General features: G+C 37.7%; 1 protein-coding gene across 11 annotated transcripts in view; it reads right to left on the bottom strand.

Annotated features, from left to right (window-relative positions):
* The window catches only part of RHOT1 (ras homolog family member T1), a 76,413-nt gene that overhangs the window by 6,833 nt on the left and 48,413 nt on the right, over positions 1–21,167 (bottom strand). For 5 of the 11 annotated variants that reach the window (XM_053212645.1, XM_053212647.1, XM_053212643.1 and 2 more), the window contains 12 exons: positions 20,900–20,998; positions 20,266–20,374; positions 19,392–19,512; positions 17,126–17,210; positions 16,611–16,756; positions 15,099–15,199; positions 12,934–13,064; positions 12,131–12,214; positions 10,441–10,560; positions 8,074–8,276; positions 6,988–7,083; positions 5,209–5,331 (listed from right to left, as the gene is read on the bottom strand). In XM_053212645.1, the coding sequence (XP_053068620.1) occupies positions 5,209–5,331; positions 6,988–7,083; positions 8,074–8,276; positions 10,441–10,560; positions 12,131–12,214; positions 12,934–13,064; positions 15,099–15,199; positions 16,611–16,756; positions 17,126–17,210; positions 19,392–19,512; positions 20,266–20,374; positions 20,900–20,998 (1,418 nt within the window). Of the gene's footprint in view, positions 1–3,662; positions 3,774–5,208; positions 5,332–6,987; positions 7,084–8,073; positions 8,277–10,440; positions 10,561–12,130; positions 12,215–12,933; positions 13,065–15,098; positions 15,200–16,610; positions 16,757–17,125; positions 17,211–19,391; positions 19,513–20,265; positions 20,375–20,899; positions 20,999–21,167 lie in introns of those variants that run through there. The other 6 variants (XM_053212644.1, XM_027034424.2, XM_053212648.1 and 3 more) reach the window with 5 other exon arrangements.

Below are 21,167 nucleotides of genomic sequence, written 5' to 3'. Positions count from 1 at the left end.
GTGGCTTCCTTAATGAGAATCTATAACATAAGCTCCTGTATAATTTTAAACATAAGACTATGTATCCTAATTAAAAGAAAAGCCTTTTAGGACCTTGATACAGGGGGACACAGAGGTTTCATATGAAGCTCAAATAGGACAGACTTTCTTGTACACAACATCTTACTGTAACATAATATCCTAAGCACTCTTATATTCCCAACAGAACCTCTCTAACATTAAGGAGCAACTTAGGTGATTGTTAAAGCAATATGGGCAAATGTCATTAACAAATGGCTTAAAATAAATGCCACATATACCCAATTTTAAAAATGCATCATTACTCAAATACTCACTGTGAACTATGTACTTGGTCGCTAAAGTATAATGCTGCTACTAAACTTAAGAAGTAACATGAACAAATAATTTATGTGGCTAATTCAAATAATAAAATGGGATGAAAGAATCCTAAAACCAAAACTGTATCAAAGAAAATTGCACCAAAATAATAAATTATAAAATAAACAATTTTGATTACATTATAAGCTGGGAGAAGTGGGAGGATTACATTCAGAATTCTAGCTGGGACAGGGATTGAGAGAAGTTCAAAAAATGACTAAGTGACACAGACAGACAAATTGAACACCTAAAGGAAAGGACAAATTAAAGTTCACAGCACACTACAGTATAGTAACATCCTCATGCAAAGTAGGAGTCTTCTGAAGTCAGAATAATAAATACGTAATAACTAAAATCCTGGGTAGTTCAAACCAACAATCCAGCTCACTCCTACATACTCATTTTAACACTTTCAGGTTAAAAAGGTCTTTAAAAATTAAAATATAATCAGAAGGTATATTTATCCCAGTACCAATATTTGAAATGAAAGCACTGCCAAAGATTAAAATCATCTGACCACATGTTAGTCGTCTTCCAAATGTATTTAAATGCAAATAATCCCGTTATTCAGAAATTCTTCTAAAGAAAAACATAAACCTATCCAGGTCAGAAGGGTGAGACCATAGTTATCAAAGAACAAAGTTATATATCAGACACATAGTTTGTTTAACACTTTTCTCACATCTTGAAAATATATATATATATATATTCGATTACGTTAAAAAGAAAAAAAATTCTTACTACTTTCTACTTAAAATAATGCAGTGTCAGTAAATAAGCTCAAAAAAAGGGGAGACAATATTTACTGGCCAAAGACAGCTAGGGAAAAAATGGATAATTTCAGAAATGAATCTGTGGGAAGAGCCTGAATATAAATGGTTAGGCTTAATAAAGCCTCTCATGATGAGGTTACATAGCACTTCCTTTTATGGTATGAGGGGCTAAGGTTACTGAAAACATAACCAAACTTTAAGGAAAAAATTTTAATAACATAATATTTACTTAAAGGCAGGTCCCTATCTTCATCTTTATATTTTGCCCCAGCTCGCAGAGGATTCTGTCTAAAGCAAGTATTTAAGTACTTGAATAAATCACAGGGACAGGGGCAGGTGAAGGCAGAATGTGGCCTCAAACATGGATTATTTCTAGAAGTGACTTGTTTCAGCAAGCAACATGTTTACAAGCACACTAAAACAGGCATTAATTTGAGACCAACACGTATGTACCAGAGTTTAATGAACATTTAATGAAACTTGTTGCTTGAATAAAAATTTCAAAACTACTCTCTTACAGTTCTAAACCAAACACGAGATGTGGCAGATCTCTGAAACCAAAGACTTAAGGCTCAGTGTTGAGTGACACTCCTCCTGAACTACAGTGAAAAACGCTTAGATGACTTTTACCCAATTAGTCAATCCTCCTTCTGCTTTTATAACTTTAAGATAGATCTAGCACGATGAACCAATTGTGACCAACCACCAAAGGTTGCCACGACCTGAGAGATGGGAGAGAAAGGAGGTGACCCCATCACGTGTTCAGATTCTTGGTGAAAAAGGAATAGGATGTGGTGAGGGGGGAGGGAAAGAGACATTTTCATTCCTCAGGTGTACGTTTTTCTTTTTCTTGCGTGGCCACAGCTTAAGACTGACGTTGCAAGCTGGTGGCCTGTAAGCACGCTTTGTTCTGATTAGTACTTTCCAAGATTCAAATTTAATTGCCATTATTTGACCAGCACGAAATTTCACATAAAAACCCTGATTTCTAGGGTCTCACAGAATCAGAAGACCTGGCACACCCAGCCCGGACAACAACAAACGGCCCGAGCTGGGTTGTGGCTGCCTCTTTTCGCCAGGGCCTGTCACAGTCCCCGCGGCTCTTACTTCTTTTACTTGGTCACCTTCGTTCGTTCACATTGCCTGTCCAGACCCTTAGGCACTTAAGTTTTGGGCCTCTACCCCCACCTACCTTACCTACACCCTTCTGTAAACTAGGAGAAACTTCAGTTCAGAAGCCCTAAATGTCCACTGCACTTCCATAAAATTCCAGGAACCAGGAAGGAGTTCTCTGAAAGGTACACTGGTTTTCCTCTTTATCTCCTTCATTTATTCCATTCTTGGTTACTAGTTGTCAGTGATGTATGCTGACATTACCATTAAGTTACTTCTAGTTTGTAAGTAGATAGGACAAAATGTACTGATTTCTCTTCAAAGATCATTGTACAGAGTAATTTACTATAAACAAGCTCATCCATTAATATACACCCAACCTATTTCATCTGGAAACTGACTAAATCAACCCAACAATAAAATTGTCACTAAAGGTGCGGACAATGTATCAATCTGCAATTATGGACACTCAAGATCTTCCAGAATAAATAAAATAGATGGTTTGTGATTAGCAATTATTAGGAGCTAAGGCGGGTTCAACAAGAATAAGACACCAAATAGATGTCACTTCCTATTCAGGTAAAATGACTACACTGGTAGGTCAGAGGCATGTGGTGGAAGTTACATATTGACTCCAAAAAAGCCCTCCGTGAAATCTCTTGTAAGATAATAAGAGAAAATGTAGACTGGATAATAAAATATTTTTAATTTACAGAACAGTCTTTCCCCAAGAATTTTAAATCCGTGTCACTGGCAAAAGAGTTCTCCAGTGGAGTACTTTTGGGCTTGCTGGCTTTGGCGCCCTCTCTCTCTCTCTCTCTCTCTCCAAGCTCTGGGTATTCAACATTATTTTTTATCAGTAACTTGAAAGATAAGACATATCTACCGAATTTGCAAATAACACAATGCCGAGAGAGATATATAATGGGACAAATGACAAAAATAATGTTTGAAATGACTGAGCTAGAACAAATGGATCAAAAAGAAGAATATGACATTTAATAGAGATACATACGTATCTGCGTTTAGATTCAGAGAGTCAACTAAAAATGTCAAATACACAATTAGAGAGGAGGGGACACTGCCTTAACAGTACTTCATATTTAAAAAATCTGATTTCCATTAACCCCAAGATTAATATGCATCAACAATGGGATGGGGCTGTTAAAAAAGTTAACTCATGCAGCGGGCAGGTGCTGTCTTAACTGTGGAACAGGCCTGCCCACTGTTCTGGACTTGCCCCGTCACACCTGAGGCACTGCTCTCCATCCTCAGTGGCACCTCTTTTAAGAGGAACTCTGGAAACCTAAAGGGCTTTCAGATGAGAACAACCAGGACTGACGAGGTCACTAAACCATCTAATTTAAGAAAAGGCTGAAAGAAATGGGGATGTTCTACCTGGAGAAGAGAAAATTAGGGGAGACATGATGGCCGTCTTCAAATGTCTGAAGGATTGTTATGTTGAAGAGGGAGAATAGTCGTATGTTGTTCTAAAGGGCAGAACTAAAACTAAAGGAGAGAAAGTTATAGGGAAATCATTTTAGTTAAAAAATAAAATTAAAAAGCAAAGGCAAAAGCAAAAGCAAAAACCCTCTCCAATGAGGAAAGCCACCAGCAGATAAGCAGTACTCTCCATGGGAAGGCTTTCAGGAAGGCATTCTAATGGGAGGTTAGGCCAGATGAATTCTGGAATCTCTTCCAACTCTACCATTTCTAACACCGGAGCTCCTGAATGTTGTTTGGTTTGAACTAGCCTTGTATTTTCTCAGTCTCCATGAGAGAATCTGTGTCATTACTTTACAAGAAGCCATTCGAAGGACAGAGGCAGAACTTTACCACCGAATTAGTGTGGCGGTCCCTTCAACAGCAGTCACCTGAGATGGCTGCATTCTTATTCCAGAGCTGCTAGTGCTCAAAATATCATCGAAACTCTTTTTAGAATGCCTTCAAGATCAGTTTCTGACTCACATAAAATACAGTCTCATTGTTTCATAGGCACATCTACTATTTTTGCTAGTGGACACAACCTATCCTACTCATTCGGTACCATCAGAGCCTAGCCTTTGTTGAGAGTCCAGTGCTAAACCAAAGAATGGACCCATTTCTAACCAAAATCTGTTTAGCTTCATCATCTGTCTTAATCAAGCCCAGCTCCTGATAACAGCTGAATGTCAATTTCAGAACACTCATTCATCTTCAGACACAAAACTTTACAGTAGATACAAAGTACACAGGCTCTTAAGTGTTCACAAAATGTCAATCTGAACAATGGAAGCATAACCAGAATAAGAATATACCTTCCAAGTTCATCACTCTAAAGGAATGTCCGTATCTTATATTTTTGTTTTTCTTTCCTTCTGAAAAAGCACATTACTTTCTAGGCATACTTCATGTTTTGGGCTCAATTATAAAGACCTCAAAAACTAGTTCTACCGATCCTTTTTTCTTTCCCATGATATTCCTCTGAATCCTTAAAGTTGGCTATTATCCTCATTTCCAGAAGCCATGCTCTTTCAAATAAACATTCCAGTACTTATAATAGAGAATTTTTTTTTAAACCCAAGATACTGTTTTCATTACTATGGTTTTAATTAAGTTATATTAGTTGAGCGTAACATGCATAACATTTGGGAACAACGGGTCTGCTCCTTACCACAAAAATCCTAATCTAATTCTACAACTCTCAACCAAAAGATTGTAATCTCCCTATACATATTATCCTCTAATATGAAAAATACTTTAACTTCCTTCATGAAAAAGAAATTCAAAATCTTGCAAGTCCCCTAAAAACACTGTCACCACAGTAAGTATTTTAGTGGAAGTTAGTTGGGCATCAGTCGGCTTGTTGTCTTTGTAGTGAGTAGATGTATAATAAATAGTTATCAACTTTTTTTCTTTTGTATTTTAACAGAATGCCTGGTACCCAGTAAATAAAGTTAAGAACCTGTTAATAACTGCAGTGAAGATTTTGTTCTTTACAGATTGCAGCAAGTCTGAGTTGAGGAAGTTCTGACAGATGCAAAATGTACACCTGTTGCAGGTGCACATACAGCGTAACCGGGCATGGCTGCGAAAACACACAGAAGGACAGGAGTTGAGTTCTTACTTACAAATATGGCACAAGTCAGGGTGTGCCAACTTAAAAAAAAAAAAGATTTAGGCATAAGCAACACTAAGGAAAAGGACAGTGTGGGGCATGCTAAAGTTGTGCAGAATTCCACGTTTACCAAAAATATAATAAACAGCAATAGCTCCCTCCTCCCTCCCTAGAGAAAATCTAAGGAAAATCAGCTAACACTTTTGGCTTTTTTTGGAGGGGGGATGGAATTATTATTACAAGAGTTTTAGTGGAATAAATATGCACAGCAATAGATGGCACCCTCATGTAAATTAATAAAAAGAAAAACCGAGTAAGCCATAGCACCCACCGAAAAGACACAGTTTGCTAGCATTTAAATAACCATTCCCTTCTCCTCCTCCTCCCTCAGCATACACACATGCCTGAAAACCAGGAAGGAGAAGAGCGACAAATACACAAAAGAGTCAAAAGACGAGTATATTCAACCCTGAGGAGATATGAACAACATCGTCTTTAATTCATCAAGCACCTTGGCTCCCAAAGGAAACCAAAGTGCTTCATAAATTTCCACTTGAACAAAATATAGGGTTGATTTCATCTGCTACTAAAACACAGCAGCTGAGTATGACAGTATGAAACTCCGGGTTCAGGTTGTAAAAATCAACAATGGGTCCGATTGATTTTAGAGATGAAATTTAGGGAGACTTTCTGGCTCCTTTCTGGTTGAGTGGAGTGATACTAGTTGGCACAGTTGGGGCAACCTATTTCACCTCCGTCCTAACCACCAAAGTAGGGGGTCTTCAATGACCGCTCGGTGGTCAGAGCCACTCAGACACACAAAGCCATCACACCACCCTGAAGAGGCACTGGCGCAGAACCTGCTCAGAAGAGTGCCACCTGATGAATCAATGCCATCACTTCCTGTAACACCTGAACATTTTTTTTTAAAGGCTTCTCAGTCAAAGGACTGGCCCAATCTGACTTGGCTGAGCTTGTGAGATCTGATGAGACCACATGGCACGGTGGCATGGTTGTGGAGATTAGCAGCATCCCAACAATGCCTAATTCCCAACATGAAGAAAAACAAGAATTAATTTTTTTTAAAAAAAACTCTTACAGACTCAAGACATTCCTTTCAAAAACCTGACTTGCGATGATGAACATCTCAAAGCTACTAAGTTGCTGCCAGCTGTCATACTGGAATCCGTCTGTTATTTTATAATTTGACTCTTCAACATACACAGGCTCCACCCACCAAAAAGGAGAGATGCAAAGTATGCTTAGCAACAGGGAGATGCTTCATGAGAAGTAGTTTGGGAGTCACCATCTAAGCAAGTGTCCCTGTATGTACATTTATCATATACACACACATACACACGCACACACATTGCAGGAAAATGTTTTAAAGATGCAGCTCTGAAAACACTGTCACAGCTATCTACAAGATTAATATAGCGCATTTACATAGTAAAACAAAACAAAATATAAAAACACCACTGTAATATACAGTTAGGCAATAAGCCGGACCAAGCAGTGCGTTTCTGGATAATTATTAATGTTAATTCTGGCAAGAAAGGAGATCTGGTCATCTATAAGAAAATGTCAACAAAATCCCACAGAAGCCATAAAGAAAAAGTAACTTACAAAGCAGTTTTTAGAAAGACCCAGATTTTTCTCAAATTCTCTATCCTATCAGGGTTGCCCGTGTCTCGGGAGAGTCTGTCTCTGTAATGATCCTCTCTGTAGATAACATACACGAGAGTTTTAAAGCAAAGGTAAAACATAAATAAGGCTTTGTTTATCTTATAGTAATAGGAATGACTTGTCTTCCAATACAAATAGAATTTCAAGGGTTTGCTGCCTTTTTAAAAACGTATTAGTTAACAGAATAGCAGTTAAGTTGACGCTGACTTGAAAAATCTGCACAAATTAACACCTTCTGCAAGACTTCAGTTTATAGCCATGTTTGATTATTACTCTATTTTATATCCTAGTTTTCATAAGAAAATTATTTAGAGACTAAATTAATAATAAACAGATTAAGCTAACGTCCTGAGAAACGCACTGCCTGAAAAACTATCTTGTTACACAACAGAATTATACACACACAGTACTTGAGGAGAATGCCATTAAGAACCATGCACTTCTAAGGCAGTTAGTAAGCTATGAAGATGTCCACAGTTATGTGCTTATGCATATGCATGTATAGATATACAATAAATGTACATAAAATTCATGGCTCATTAACACTTAATGTAAAACATTTATATAGCAGGAATTCCAATCACAACTACTTTTTACAGCACTTAAAAAAGACATTATAGTCTGAACTCAAACATATCTATAATTTAATATAAATTCATATGGAAATGTTCATATGGAAATGTCCTAAAAGCATAAAGCAACATGATGCCAACCCCATTTTAATGCAGTAAGACTTTATTTTTTTAATGCTGGGATTGGGGCTGAGTTTTATTGTACTATCCTATTAAGATAGTTACAGCCTGCTTAAAAATATACAAATACTGTCAGAAGCACTGTTTATGTAATTTTATTATGGCACCCAAACCAAACTCGCATTTATTCAAATTTGTACCTTCTCAGAACAAAGTCTCTTTCTGTTGCTGAACAACTTCTATGCGACAAAAGTTTTGCCTTCATGGCTAATAATGGCATGCGATGTTATTATGAACCGTGCAACATGAAAATGATGGCAGAGCAAGTACTTACGGGTACATGGCCATTGTTGTCAATTTAACGAAGATATCTTTACTGGGTGCATCAGCAGTATTGCAAGTGAAGGCTTGTGGTGGAGGCATTTTGTGTTTCCTGCAGAAATCAGCAGGTGAAATACTATAGTCTTGTTTAACTTCATGCAGGTCTGACTTTGCAGCTACGATTAAGCAAGGTATTCTGCTGTCCATGAAGTGTTGCTATGGAATAAAAAATCAAAGGCTGATGACAAATTTAAAAAATCACTAAATTTAATTAAATGTGTACTAAAAATTATCTCTGCCTAGGCAAAGCACAGCTTCAAAGAGAAAGTAAACTAAGAGGCAATGATTGGCAGTGGTCTAGAGCAGTCTCGTAATAAGACCAGGGCCAATTCTCTTAACACTGGTAATAATACAAACCTATAACGATTCTTCAGATTCACTACAATTTGAAAAAATATATATTTTATGAAAAAGATACCATATTTTAAAATGAGAAATCCATCTAAATTCCTCTATCCTAAAGCACACTATTTTCATTTTATACATTTCTGCTTCACAGTTTGATTATTTTTTCGCTATTTTCATTTTTTATGTACTGCTAGTCCTTAAGCACATGCATTTATAAACTTTTCTGTAGCTGCAAGTTATGTTGGACATAGTCATTTAAAAACACAACACTGTGGGGCGCCTGGTGGCTCAGTCTTAAGGTTAAGCATCTGACTTCTGCTCAGGTCATGATCTCGTGGTTCGTTGAGTTAGAGCCCCAGGTTGGGCTCTGTGTTGACAGCTTAGAGTCTGGAACCTGCTTTGGATACTATGTCTGCCTCTCTCTCTCTGCCCCTCCCGAGCTCACACTCTGTCTCTCTCTCTCAAAAATAAGTAAAAACATTAAAAAAAAAAAAAAGCAATTAAAAATATATATAACACCAACTCTTCCATGTTTTCAGAATTCAAAATCATTATTTTCAATAGCTGCTTAATATTCTGCTCTGTTATTTTATCTTAATTTGGTAAACCACCCTTTATTGTTAGACATCTGGATTATTTCTAGGTTTTTTTAAAAAAAATTTTTTAACGTTTATTTATTACTGAGAGACAGGGAGAGACAGAGCATGAGCATGGGAGGGGCAGAGAGAAGGGGAGACACAGAATCCGAAGCAGGCTCCAGGCTCTGAGCTGTCAGCACAGAGTCCCAACACAGGGCTCGAACTCATGAACCGTGAGATAATGACCTGAGCTGAAGTCAGACACTCAACCGAATGAACCACCCAGGTGCCCCACTGGTTTGTTTTTGTAATGTTTACTTATTTTTGAGAGAGAGACAGATTGCGAGTAGGGGAGGAACAGAGAGAGAGGGAGACACAGAATCCGAAGCAGGCTCCAGGCTCCAGGCTCTGAGCTGTCAGCACAGAGCCCTACACAGGGCTCAAACTCACGAAACGTGAGATCATGACCTGAGCCGAAATCAGAAGCTTAACCCACTGAGCCACCCAGGCGCCCCTCTAGTTTTCTTTTTTTTATTAAAAACAATGCTAGAATAAATTCCTTTATACATATATTTTTTACTCCTATTGCATCTTTGTGATAATCTCAAAGTGACTGAGGACTTTTCAAGCCTCTGGTTATTCCCCTTGCTCTATTATTACTATTGGTATAACTCACTATACATACATACATATATATATATATATATATATATATATATATATATATATATAAAACCCATGTGCATTTCTTCTTTTTTTTTAAGATTTCATTTTTAAGTAATCTCTACACTCAACATGGGGCTCAAACTCACAACACTGAGATCAAGAGTTGCATGCTCTATCGACTTAGCCAGCCAGGCATCCCTCCTTGCATATTCCTAACAGCCAAGAAGACCTTCCATTAATGCAAAGGTTCTTTTTTTTTTTTTTTCTCAAATGTTTTATTTATCCTTGAAAGAGACAGAGAGACAGCGCATGAGTGGGTGAGGGGCAGAGAGAGAGGGAAACACAGAATCTGAAGCAGGCTCCAGGCTCTGAGCTGTCGGCACAGAGTCCGACGCGGGGCCCGAACTCACAAGCCGTGAGATCGTGACCTGCGCCAAAGTCGGACGCCCAACCGACTGAGCCAACCAGGCACCCCTAATGCAGAGGTTCTTAAGTAGGAATGCCCATCAGAGGCACATGTGGAAAAAAAATTTTATAATACATGTGTCTCAGACTGTACCACCTCAAAATGAAACCAGAACCTATAGGGATAGGACACAAATATACATATTTTTAAAAGCCCCGCAAGTGATTTTCTTGCATCTCCCTGGTTAGAAAAACATCACATTACAATTCCATTTAACTCCATATAAAGTTAAACTACATTATCGACCAAAAGAACAACAAACCTTAAAAATCCTAGCACAGTATTCAAAGGATTTGGGGTTACTGACGTCATACACCAGGCACACAACATCACAAATGATCTCAGCCTCAGTTAGAAATTCCGATTCTGAGATATCATGCAACTTGTAAAAAGAGAAAGATAATAGACATTAATATCATAACAATGTTTACTTCAAGTCATGTGTTATTACTGCTTGACTTCCAAATAAGAAAGTACTAGTTAAGCATAACTTTTCAGGCTATTTTTAGAGGTGGGAAGTGTAGATAAATAAGTGGCTTCTGATTTTGTGGACTGAAATGGTAATTAAGGTTTTACGGAAGTGAACATTTAGCTAGTGACCAATGTGTGCCAGGAAGGCCCTTTACACACATTCTCTATACAGATTAGACAAGCTATAGAGATTAAGTCAACTGCCCAATATAACACATCTACCAAGTTATCAGACCAAACTTTGAGCTCAGATGTGATTCCAAGTCTCTTCTCTTTCGAACAGACTACAGACCACCTTTTCTCCTCACCAATTAAAAAAAAAAAAAAGCAAAAACAAAAGCAGAGCAAAAGACTCTTTAAGGTCATTTTGTTTGACTTCACTGCCCACTCTCAATGTTTATTATAAAACCTCTAAAGAAATATCCCACCTATAATATGACAATGATCTAACTAGAGTAAAATTCAGTACTATTGAGTTATATAAGAGAGTGTATCTTTGATGAGACGAAAGGAGAGACACAGGGTCAGAAGCAATTCAATATATTCCAAATAAAACACTACTATAGCATGGGTATTCAGAGACATGAAAGACATCAATTTGCAAAGAACAATAGAAGAATAAAAACAGGAAAATTAACAGCCAGCTACATTCACAGAGTACCCAATGAGTAGAACTAAACTTATAGGAGAAGAATGAGAGATAAACCAGGTTTAATACGAAACTGACAAAGAACTTTTATCATAAAGAGGAAAAACTATATAAAATTCAATGTGATCATCTGTCTGGCAGAATAAATAATTTCCAAAAAGAAAAAGAAAGGAAATGAACTCTTTCTGGTATCTATTATTTGTTAGGAGCTCCTCATATTAGCTAACTTAGTAAGAAACTCAGGCTCAGAGAGAAAAAGCCACTTGCCTGAGGTCACCCAGCTAATCAATGGTGGACCAGGGCTCCAACCAAAATATGACTGGATCCAAGGAGAACATATAATCTTTTACTACTGTATTTCATAGTATCTTTTCAGTCATATACTTCTTTCATCCGTTTTTTTGGACTAACACATTTGGTAACTATACTCCTCCCTGCTAAATAGATAAAACTCGATTCAGAGTATAGATAAACTACCAAAAGCACCCGCAGTAAGTTTTCATATTGATTTCTAGTCAACAGTAGAGGAAGAAACATTTTTTTAAATAAAAGTGGAAGAGGAAAGAAATTATTTTTTGTTGTTGGTTTTACTTTCTATTGTGTATAATACACAATTTAGCACACAAATAGATTTTTACTTATATCTACACCCATGTAATCACCACACACATCAAGGGAATTAAAATTAATTCCAATGAATAAACCAAGTGAAAGAAAAAAAAATCACAAAAGTTCTAAAAACAGCCACTAAATTAAATCCAATTATGTTTTCAAAGTCATATAAAAATACACCTAATAATTAGTAATCTTTACGTGGCAGAGAATTTCTTACCAACAAGTATTTCTCTTGTCCGTAGACATAAACAGTGTTAATTGCATAGTAGGATTTATGATCATCACGAATTTTCTTCTGTCTCTGAAAACAACCAGAAATCTCAATATTTACAGTAAGCAATTACAGTATCTAGTTTTCACCAACACACACTCTGCATGTACCTGTGAGTGTGTTACAAATAAAAGGGCGTTCCTCCCTAAGCTATGTATTATTTATCCATACAGAGGGGACGTTGATTTTATGTTTCTTAGTTCTTAGGTCTTAAGGTGTTAGCTCTTGGTTCAGAAGATGCATTTGTTCTGCACAAAGTAAAAGCAGGAGCTGAAAAGGAAGTAAACTACGCCACTGCCAAGTGCACTGCAGAGCCACCTGCTAGCAATTCTCCTTACACTGTAATTTGGTCCGCCATGAAACTCGTGTGGAAATACATCCATCTCCGTACGCAGGGCAGTAGCCAGAATTAGATACAGTATTCAATTTTATGTATTTACGGTCCATTCACTTGAGGCCAAGCACTGTGTTAGGTGCTTTCACAGATGTATTCTATTTATTTAACCCCCCACCTAAACACTGCTTAGGAAAACAAAAACAAGAACAAAGGATAACTAACAGCAATGAAACCAAGATAAAGCCAGGTCAACAGGATTACTGTTACCCTTAGATTGCACTTTACTAATACATACAAGTTACGGACTGATCTGTAGCAATCATCTAAAAAAGTTAATGGCTATGAAAAAATGACGTAAACTTGTGAGGATAAAAATTTGTTGGATAAAGCTCTATTTTCTGAGAACTCTCACCATTAAGTTTCTTCCAAGAAGAGCCTGAAGAACTCCACTCTTCCCACAGTTTTTCATCCCAATTACATTACATCTGAACACATTTCTTTGAGTTTGTTTTTTCTGAAGGTCTATCTTTTTATCTCTTGTTACTGAAAAGAAAAAAAAAAAAAACTAATTATGTACCACTTAGACTCACTAAGCCCCCATTTCACATTCTGCAAAATATGGTATTGCTATCTATCATTTTTATGAAGTGTATGATTAATAAACATACTGTGCAACAGTCAAGCTGTATGGGAAATAAAGCACTAAATATAATACAGAAGGGCTTCACTTAGTGGAAAAGATGCATTTCTGAAAGTTGGCTCTAAAGTGATATTTATTTCATCATAAAATAAGTAGTACATGTTCATAAGGAAAATGATATCCAAAAAAACAAAGGAAAATTACAGTGAATACAGCCAACGTTATATCCCATCTATTTTTTTTCTATGATAAATGACTGTCATAACAAATGACAAATTAAGAGATGCTTTCTCCAATCTGCACTCTTTTGAATCTATAAACAGGAAAGGATATGCACTCTGGGCTTAAGTGGCCTTCCCAGTATAAATGTGTAAAAGAGGCAGGCCAGATAGCAATGCTCCAACGGCAGAGCAACTGTGAATCTCTTCCAGAGGCAAAGAGACTTCCTTAAGCTGTACTCAAAAGTTCAACTCTAACAAAGCTCACCAGAGGCATTATTTAGAGTAGCCCCAAACTGAAAATGATACAACACTCACTCCCACACGCACACTCCAATTAGGGGCTAGTTAAATAACTATTACAACATCCATATTTTGGTGCATTATTTAACATTAAAGATTTATAGAAGTATACATATTAATACAGAAACATGTCCCCAATATTTTGTTAAGTGAAAGAACCTCATGTTAGCTAGCAATTAGCTCCTTGCTCTTTGGTGCTGAATTAAATAACATTTAACTGGTTAACTACTTTTTTTTTTTTTTAAGTTTATTTATTTTGAGAGAGAGAGAGAGAGAGAGAGGGAACACAGGTGGGGGAGGGGCAGACAGTAAGGGGGAGAGAGAGAATCCCAAGGAGGCTCCGTACTGTCAACGCAGAACCGGATGTGGGGCTCGAACTCACAAACCATTGGGATTATGACTTGAGCCTAAATCAAGAGTGTGACACTTAACTGACTAAGCCACCCAGGGGCTCCTGGTTAACTATTTTAATGTTTTTATTTATTTTTGAGACAGAGAGAGACAGAGCGCGAGCAGGGGAGGGGCAGAGAGAGAGGGAGACACAGAATCCGAAGCAGGCTCCAGGCTCTGAGCTGTCAGCACAGAGACTGACATGGAGCTCGAACTCACAGACTGTGAGATCATGACCTGAGCTGAAGTCAGACGCTTAACCGACTGAGCCACCCAGGCACCCCCCAGTTAACTACTTTAAAGGGTACCTGCTCTGTCGATTTAAGACTGGTTGTCTTCTTGTGCTGGAACTTCCTCCTGTAAGATATGGCATTTCCCCCCACCAATTAGGAAATAAGAAAATCTTGAGGGGTGAACTAGCCACGTGGAGCCTGCCTGGGATTCTCCCTGTCTCCCTTTCTCTCTGCCCCTCCCTGCTCATGCTCTCTCTCTCTCAAAATATATAAACTTAAAAAAAGAAAAAGAAAGAAGAAAATCTCAAAACAATCAGTTCCCTAACTTGTTATATCTGTTCCTATGGTATTCTTTAAGTGGAGCACATTGCTTAGCAAGAATTACAAAGTCTGTGAAAGATTTACTAATGTAGAAAATGGTTACAAAACCACAAGTTACACAATTAGTTCAATATCAGGATTACGTGTTAATAGGTACAGTTTTTAATGTTTACAGAAAATTAAAACACAAGATAAACTGGCACATTACAATACACTTAATGCCCACAGCCCTCCCTGATTTTCCTCAGTGGAGTATCCTCAGGGGGAAACTAGAAGTAAAACCTCTACCCTTTCTTTTTTGATAAACAATAAAATCTAGACTCTTGACTCAAATTACCAAATGGCAGGGAGAACAAACAGTGCAGACAGGGAAGACTAACGAAGATGAGTTTATTTTCACTCTTTTCACACATGAAACTGGAATAGTAAATAACGTTTCTAAGCATGGAGTGAGTAGTATTCAAATACGCACCTGTAATGGCCGAAGCTTGGGACTCTTGCTCGGTCAATATTGAATAACCTAGATAGCCCAAATACTCCAGGCAGCGCTGGACGTCTAAATAGGTCGTGAGCCTAGGAAAGGGAAGAGGTGAAGATCAGAAAAATTCCTAAATGAACATTTACAGAAAAAAAAAAAAAACAAAACCCAACAGCTTAAATATCTTATCACCAGACCCAGATAATTTTTGTCAGACTCCTTTAATTTCCCATGTGCCCAACCACAGGTTTCCCTACACTGACATTCTCAAGGCAGAGAAGAGAGGGAGGGAACGCAAGATTGGCAGGGGTAGAATGGGATTCCTGTATCTACACACAGATGAGCAGTGAGACGCTGGTAAAATCTAGGGCAAGGATATTTTACATTATCTGCTTCCCAAGTTACACAGCATATTGCAAATACTGGCTGGTTGAGGATTTGATAATTAAATCCGAAGAGGTTTGCAAAGGGTGCAAAAATAACTTGAAATTAGCCCTTTTTGTGATGTGAGAAAAGAATAGGTCCTGGTGTTGAGAAACTTAGTCTCACCAAGGTTAAAGTAATAATGTTATCATGCATGACCAGAGGATGTCCTTAGTACCCTACATACAATGTCAACTACACTGTAAACAGACCGTAGATAAACCCTCATTAAAAAGTGCGTCAAGGGGCACCTGGGTGGCTCAGTCGGTTAAGCGTCTGACTTCAGCTCAGGTCATGATCTCACAGTCCGTGAGTTCGAGCCCCGCATCGGGCCCTGTGCTGACAGCTCAGAGCCTGGAGCCTGCTTTGGATTCTGTGTCTCCCTCTCTCTCTGCCCCTTCCAGCTCATGCTCTCTCTCAAAAATGAATAAATGTTTAAAAAAAAAAAAAGTGCGTTAAAACAAACAACAAAGGGGCGCCTGGGTGGCTCAACTGGTTGAGCATGCAGCTTTCGAGTTCAGATTAGGTCACGGTCTCATGGTTCATGGGATTGAGCTTTGACTTGGGCTCTGCACTGAGAGTACAGAGCCTGCTTGGGATTCTCTCTCTCCCTCCCTCTCTGCCCCTTCCCAATTTGCATGCACATGGGCACTCTCTCACAATAAATAAACACTTAAAAAAATAAACGAAAATAAAAACAACCAACCAAAAAACCCTCAAAATTAAGTCTTCACTGTCAAGTAAAATATGCTCTCCCCATATTCTGGAAGTGTAAGAATTGTGTAACAGCAATGAGATTTCCAGTTCCCTTAATCAAAAAAGTATGACAATCTAGTTCAATTTTGATGTAAGACTTATTACTGCTTCCCTGTACATCAACCAAAAGCAAACACATCCCTTCCTGATAAATTGACAGAACGTCTAAAGTTCATCTTAGACACTGCATCAGCACTATAAATCCTGCTTACAGTTATGACTGAAGCATTTCGTAAGACCTGACAAATTTACAAAATGATGAATGTGACGCATCATAATTTTAAACGAGCTGTAACTCTAGAGGAGATAGGTGAGCTCTGTACTCACGTCCACTGGGAAAGAAATCCCTGGTAGGTTATCCAGCCTCTTTCATTTGTACAAACTGTGTTATTCACATCTGGCCCCCACGGTATGTAAGGGAAAACTTTAAACAAATCTTTAAGCTCATCAGGTGACAGAGCACAGTCTCTATCCTGAAGATACATAAGGAAGTATACAAAATGTTTAGGTATGTAAGAGAATAACTCCCAAACATAAGAACCCCCAGTCTAATAAAGCTGTGCTTCTAAAAACAAATGGAATTTTACATTTTATCAAGAAAATTCCTCTCATGCACATAAGAAAACCTATACAAGAGTCTATTAGAATCTAGACTTTTTCATCTTGAGAAAATAATAAAAGTAAATAAATAAAAGAAAGTATTTTTGTTAGTCTAACTTAACAAGTTTGAGCAATTCTTGGCTATGTGACATGAGCATCCCATAGCTAAGGAAACAGAGTTAAATCATTTACAGAAAAGTATTTTATTACAAATCATGGAAAACTGTAGCTAAAAAGCTTACCAAATCATGCTTGTCAAAGGTGCTTTGGAGAAACAAATATGCGTGATGATTTAATTCAGTAGTACAATCAGGAGGTATTTTTAGCCTGTAAATAAAAAAATTTTAAGAGTAAAATAGATCATTAACCAAACATTACAATTTAACTTAAGAAATGAATATAAAACTGCAACAAGTCTTTTTGTGGGATGATCGCATTTATAAAGTATCTTTCTTGAAGCCACTTATTTAGACTTTCCCAGGGTAAGTCAACGGAATGGGATGGCAATCCTCAGAAGAGCCACGATCATGTTCACTCTGAGCTAACACAAAGTTTTCTCAAATTTCTGAAGGGCAGGTTGAAATAAAAATTCTACAAGTAACACTGATTACACTGTAACGGGTTTGTTCTTCCCATAAACAAATTTTAAGTCATAACTGTTGCTTATGTCAACATTGTAATGAGTTAAAAATGATGTGAGGAGGTAATTATTTCTGCCTGATTTGACCTTTAAACATCTGAAGTTCAGTTCAATCAAATGCACTGAGCCAGGCACTAGGGACACAAAAACACGACAGGCTCCCTACCTCTACGGAACCCACATTCGAGTGGGAGACAGATCACAGACAACCTCACTTTTGCAAAAGAATGAGGCGAGTGGTGGATATGGGTAAGCCAAGGATGCTAGGGGAGCCCACACGAGAGGGGACATCTCTGGCCCGGGGATGGGAAGGTGACAGCTGTGTTGGGAGACATCGTGAATGGTGATTTGAAGGATAAGAGCTAGTAAGTAGAGTAAGGGAGAGAGAGGCAGAAAGTGAGACTACCTGGGCAAAAGCCTGGAGTACGAAACAACAGATGATTGAGGAACTAAAAATAGCTTAGTGTTTACTTCTAGAATGAAGGCAGGGAGTGAGCATGAGCACAGCAGATCATGAATGACCTTGTATAACATGTTAAGAAGCTTGAGCTTTATCCTGGCTCAAAGAGAAGTGACATGGGCAAATCTGTATTTATAAATCTATTAATCTAGCAGCAGTATGAAGGACAGAAGGAGATAGTTTAGTAAGAAGGCTAGAAAGATTCAAGTGGTGGCTTTACAGGGCTATTCTACAGAAAACGAAAGGCAAAGAGCCTAAAGAAATTGAGAAGATATTAGTGTGAACCACAAAGCCATTAGCAATGGCATTTTCTTACTGTCATGCTTAAGAAAGCAGTAAGCAATCTCCTGTAAAATTTATCTACCCATGTTAATGGCACAGAAAACTTGACAAAAGATCCCGGGACAAATTCATTCATTCAATATATTTTTATTGAAAAATCTGGGAAATTACTTGAGCCAAGATTTACTAACTTTGACAAGAGAAGTTCCAACTTAGACCTAATGGACCAGGAATCCAGCTTGAAAGAACTTTGCTTTCTTGATGAGAAATGAAAAAAACAAGAATCTTTCTGAATCCTTACATAGAGAGCGAGGGGTGCTATGCTAAAATAAAAAGGGACAATATGAAGACAATGTGCCACAGGGAAAAAAAAAAAAAGAGAGAGAGAGAGAAAGGCTAAAGACCCAAAAGGCTAGATCTTGGGACATCACTTCCCTGAAAAGCCCACCTCCCTAGGGCACAGGAAAGGCAACCAATGGTAAGGCAGTCTCCTGTTTTAGGTGACACTGGTCTGTTTTTTAACAAACACAACTTACACAGCATTATCTACAGGAATATAACTACAAACAGGCTGGCTATTTAGGAAAAATACTTTTTTTACCCTGAGCTAAGAAAAGGCCATAAAACTTAGAAGAAGGACCAATGAAAATAAGTGAACTAATAGACTCTGACCTCTTGACTCCAAATGCAAGTTTGTCCAGCACCTATGATCTCCTTCCATAGTAAGATGAATAAAAAAAAGATACTTATATTCTCCATGAGAAGAAGAGGAAAAGTTTATGCCATGCTATAAATCAGGGGCTCTCAAGTGGGGGTGATTTCACTCCTGAAGGAACATTTGGTAATTTCTAGAGACAACAGACATTTTCAGTTGTCACAACTGGGGGAGGAGGTGTTACTGGCAACTATGGATGTGCTAAATATTCTATAATGCACAGGGCAGACTCTATAATAAAGAACTGTCTAGTCCAACATGTCAATAGTGCCAAGGTTGACAAACCCTGCTGTAAACCTCTCTATAAATCTAAATTAGTCCTGAGTAGCTCAAAGCCTACCTAAACTGTGCACTAAATAAAACTTAAAATACTTGGCAAGCAAAATTAATTAGAAGGCCAAAGGTACATACAAGGGGAATAAATATTCAGGTGTCAAATCCAGATCATCATCATAACCAAATCGTCGAAGCACAGTCCAAGTAGTTTCGTGTCTCCCTCTCTGGATAAAAAGTGTGTGTAAAAAAAGAAAACCTGAAATAAAATGAATTAGTAAGTACGGCTGATGTGAACAAGGGTACAAAGTCACATGGGAGAAAAGCACGGAACTCATAACGGCAAGAGTTAGATCCATGAACACATGCATAAAGCTTTGCATATGGAAGGTCAAATCAAAATGCAGTTTGCAAGTCTCTGAATGAAACACAACAGATTTCAGAATCATTTCACATACACCCATGTCAACAAGAGATGCCAATGGATAAAAGAGCCAAAAGTGAATCCTAAGGAATACATCGACATTCACAGTTATATGATAAAAATAAACGGAAGTCATTTTATTGCTCTTTGAACTTATTTCTGTAATGGAAAACTATGGTTTTCAATTTTGTTTCTTATTTCACTGAGGCTCCAGAATACATTCCACAAGGAACATTTTCTACTCAGTAAACATGACTGGTAGACAAAATGTCTTCCCTAAAAATAGTTTCTATCTAAAAGATGCCTTTAAGTAGTAAGAATTTTAAGATAAATTTGTCCCAGAAATCTCTGTCCATCAGATGGACCTCCGCATTCCTAAGAACCAAGCAATTCCCCCACCTCTAATTTATGCTGACAGTAAGGATGATTATCCCCACCAATGGCCTGTCTCTTCTGAGTATCCAAGTTAGATTTCAGGCATATCAGTAAATACTAACATTTCCTTAAAGTATACATAATGCTATAAAGACCTTCACCTTCTGCCAAGGTTTGAAAAGGTTAAAAGGGGGAAAAATACCATTCACCCACCTTTCAATGTCAATCCACTATCAGCCACACCATCACTTATGTGTTTTCGGACTACATTCTTGACATCTTCCAGAGCTTGGGGAGCTAATGGAGTGTTGAAACAAATTCTCTAGCAAAAAATGTAAAAATGAATTTAAAAACAAAATAGCATTAAAACCACAAACCATATAAAACGTTAATCTACCAAACAACATTAAATCAGTTGTAACCAAAAGAAACAAATTCTAAATTAGGACAATCTCCACCTTGCCTTATTTATTTAAAACCTATCATACACAGAAGGAAAGAAACTTTCCATACGCTTTCCACTGTGTTTCTTATACAGAGTTTTCTGTGTACCCATGTTATACAAACCAAGAAAGAAAAAAATAATTCAGAGTTCAGATTTCACATCATCTTTAATACACCCACTGTATACCATGAAATGACAATGTCAAGGAGTCCCCTCAATTCCTATGCATAGGAGAGCTTTATACCTCAGGTAAAGACTGAAATAGCTTGATGTGAAAGAGTTTTACGTGAAAGAGACACGTTTATCAACATAACATTACTGAAGCCAGTAAGTTTTTTTATAGCTTTTCTCATCAACCCCCCACCACCCCAAGATAGAGAAATGCCTGAAGAATAGGGCTACCTGAAAGAAGTTGAGTTCAGCATCATTGAGAGTGCCATCATTATCTTGATCAGATATTTTAAATATACGGGTGAGGGCTTTTATACAGGCTGGTTTCATCTAAACGTCATTGAGAAAAGAAACAATTATGTTAATTAAAATAGTTGGGATTTCAGAGGCACAGTGTTCGGTTCCTGATTCTGGCTTACGTGATCTTGCATGATCTCGCATTTCACGGGTTCAAGCCCTGCATCAAGCTCCACGCTGACAGCACTGAGCCTGCTTGAGA

The sequence above is a fragment of the Acinonyx jubatus genome, chromosome E1 (assembly GCF_027475565.1).
Source record: "Acinonyx jubatus isolate Ajub_Pintada_27869175 chromosome E1, VMU_Ajub_asm_v1.0, whole genome shotgun sequence".
Lineage (NCBI taxonomy): Eukaryota > Metazoa > Chordata > Mammalia > Carnivora > Felidae > Acinonyx > Acinonyx jubatus.
This window is presented reverse-complemented; position numbering and strand designations above follow the sequence as displayed.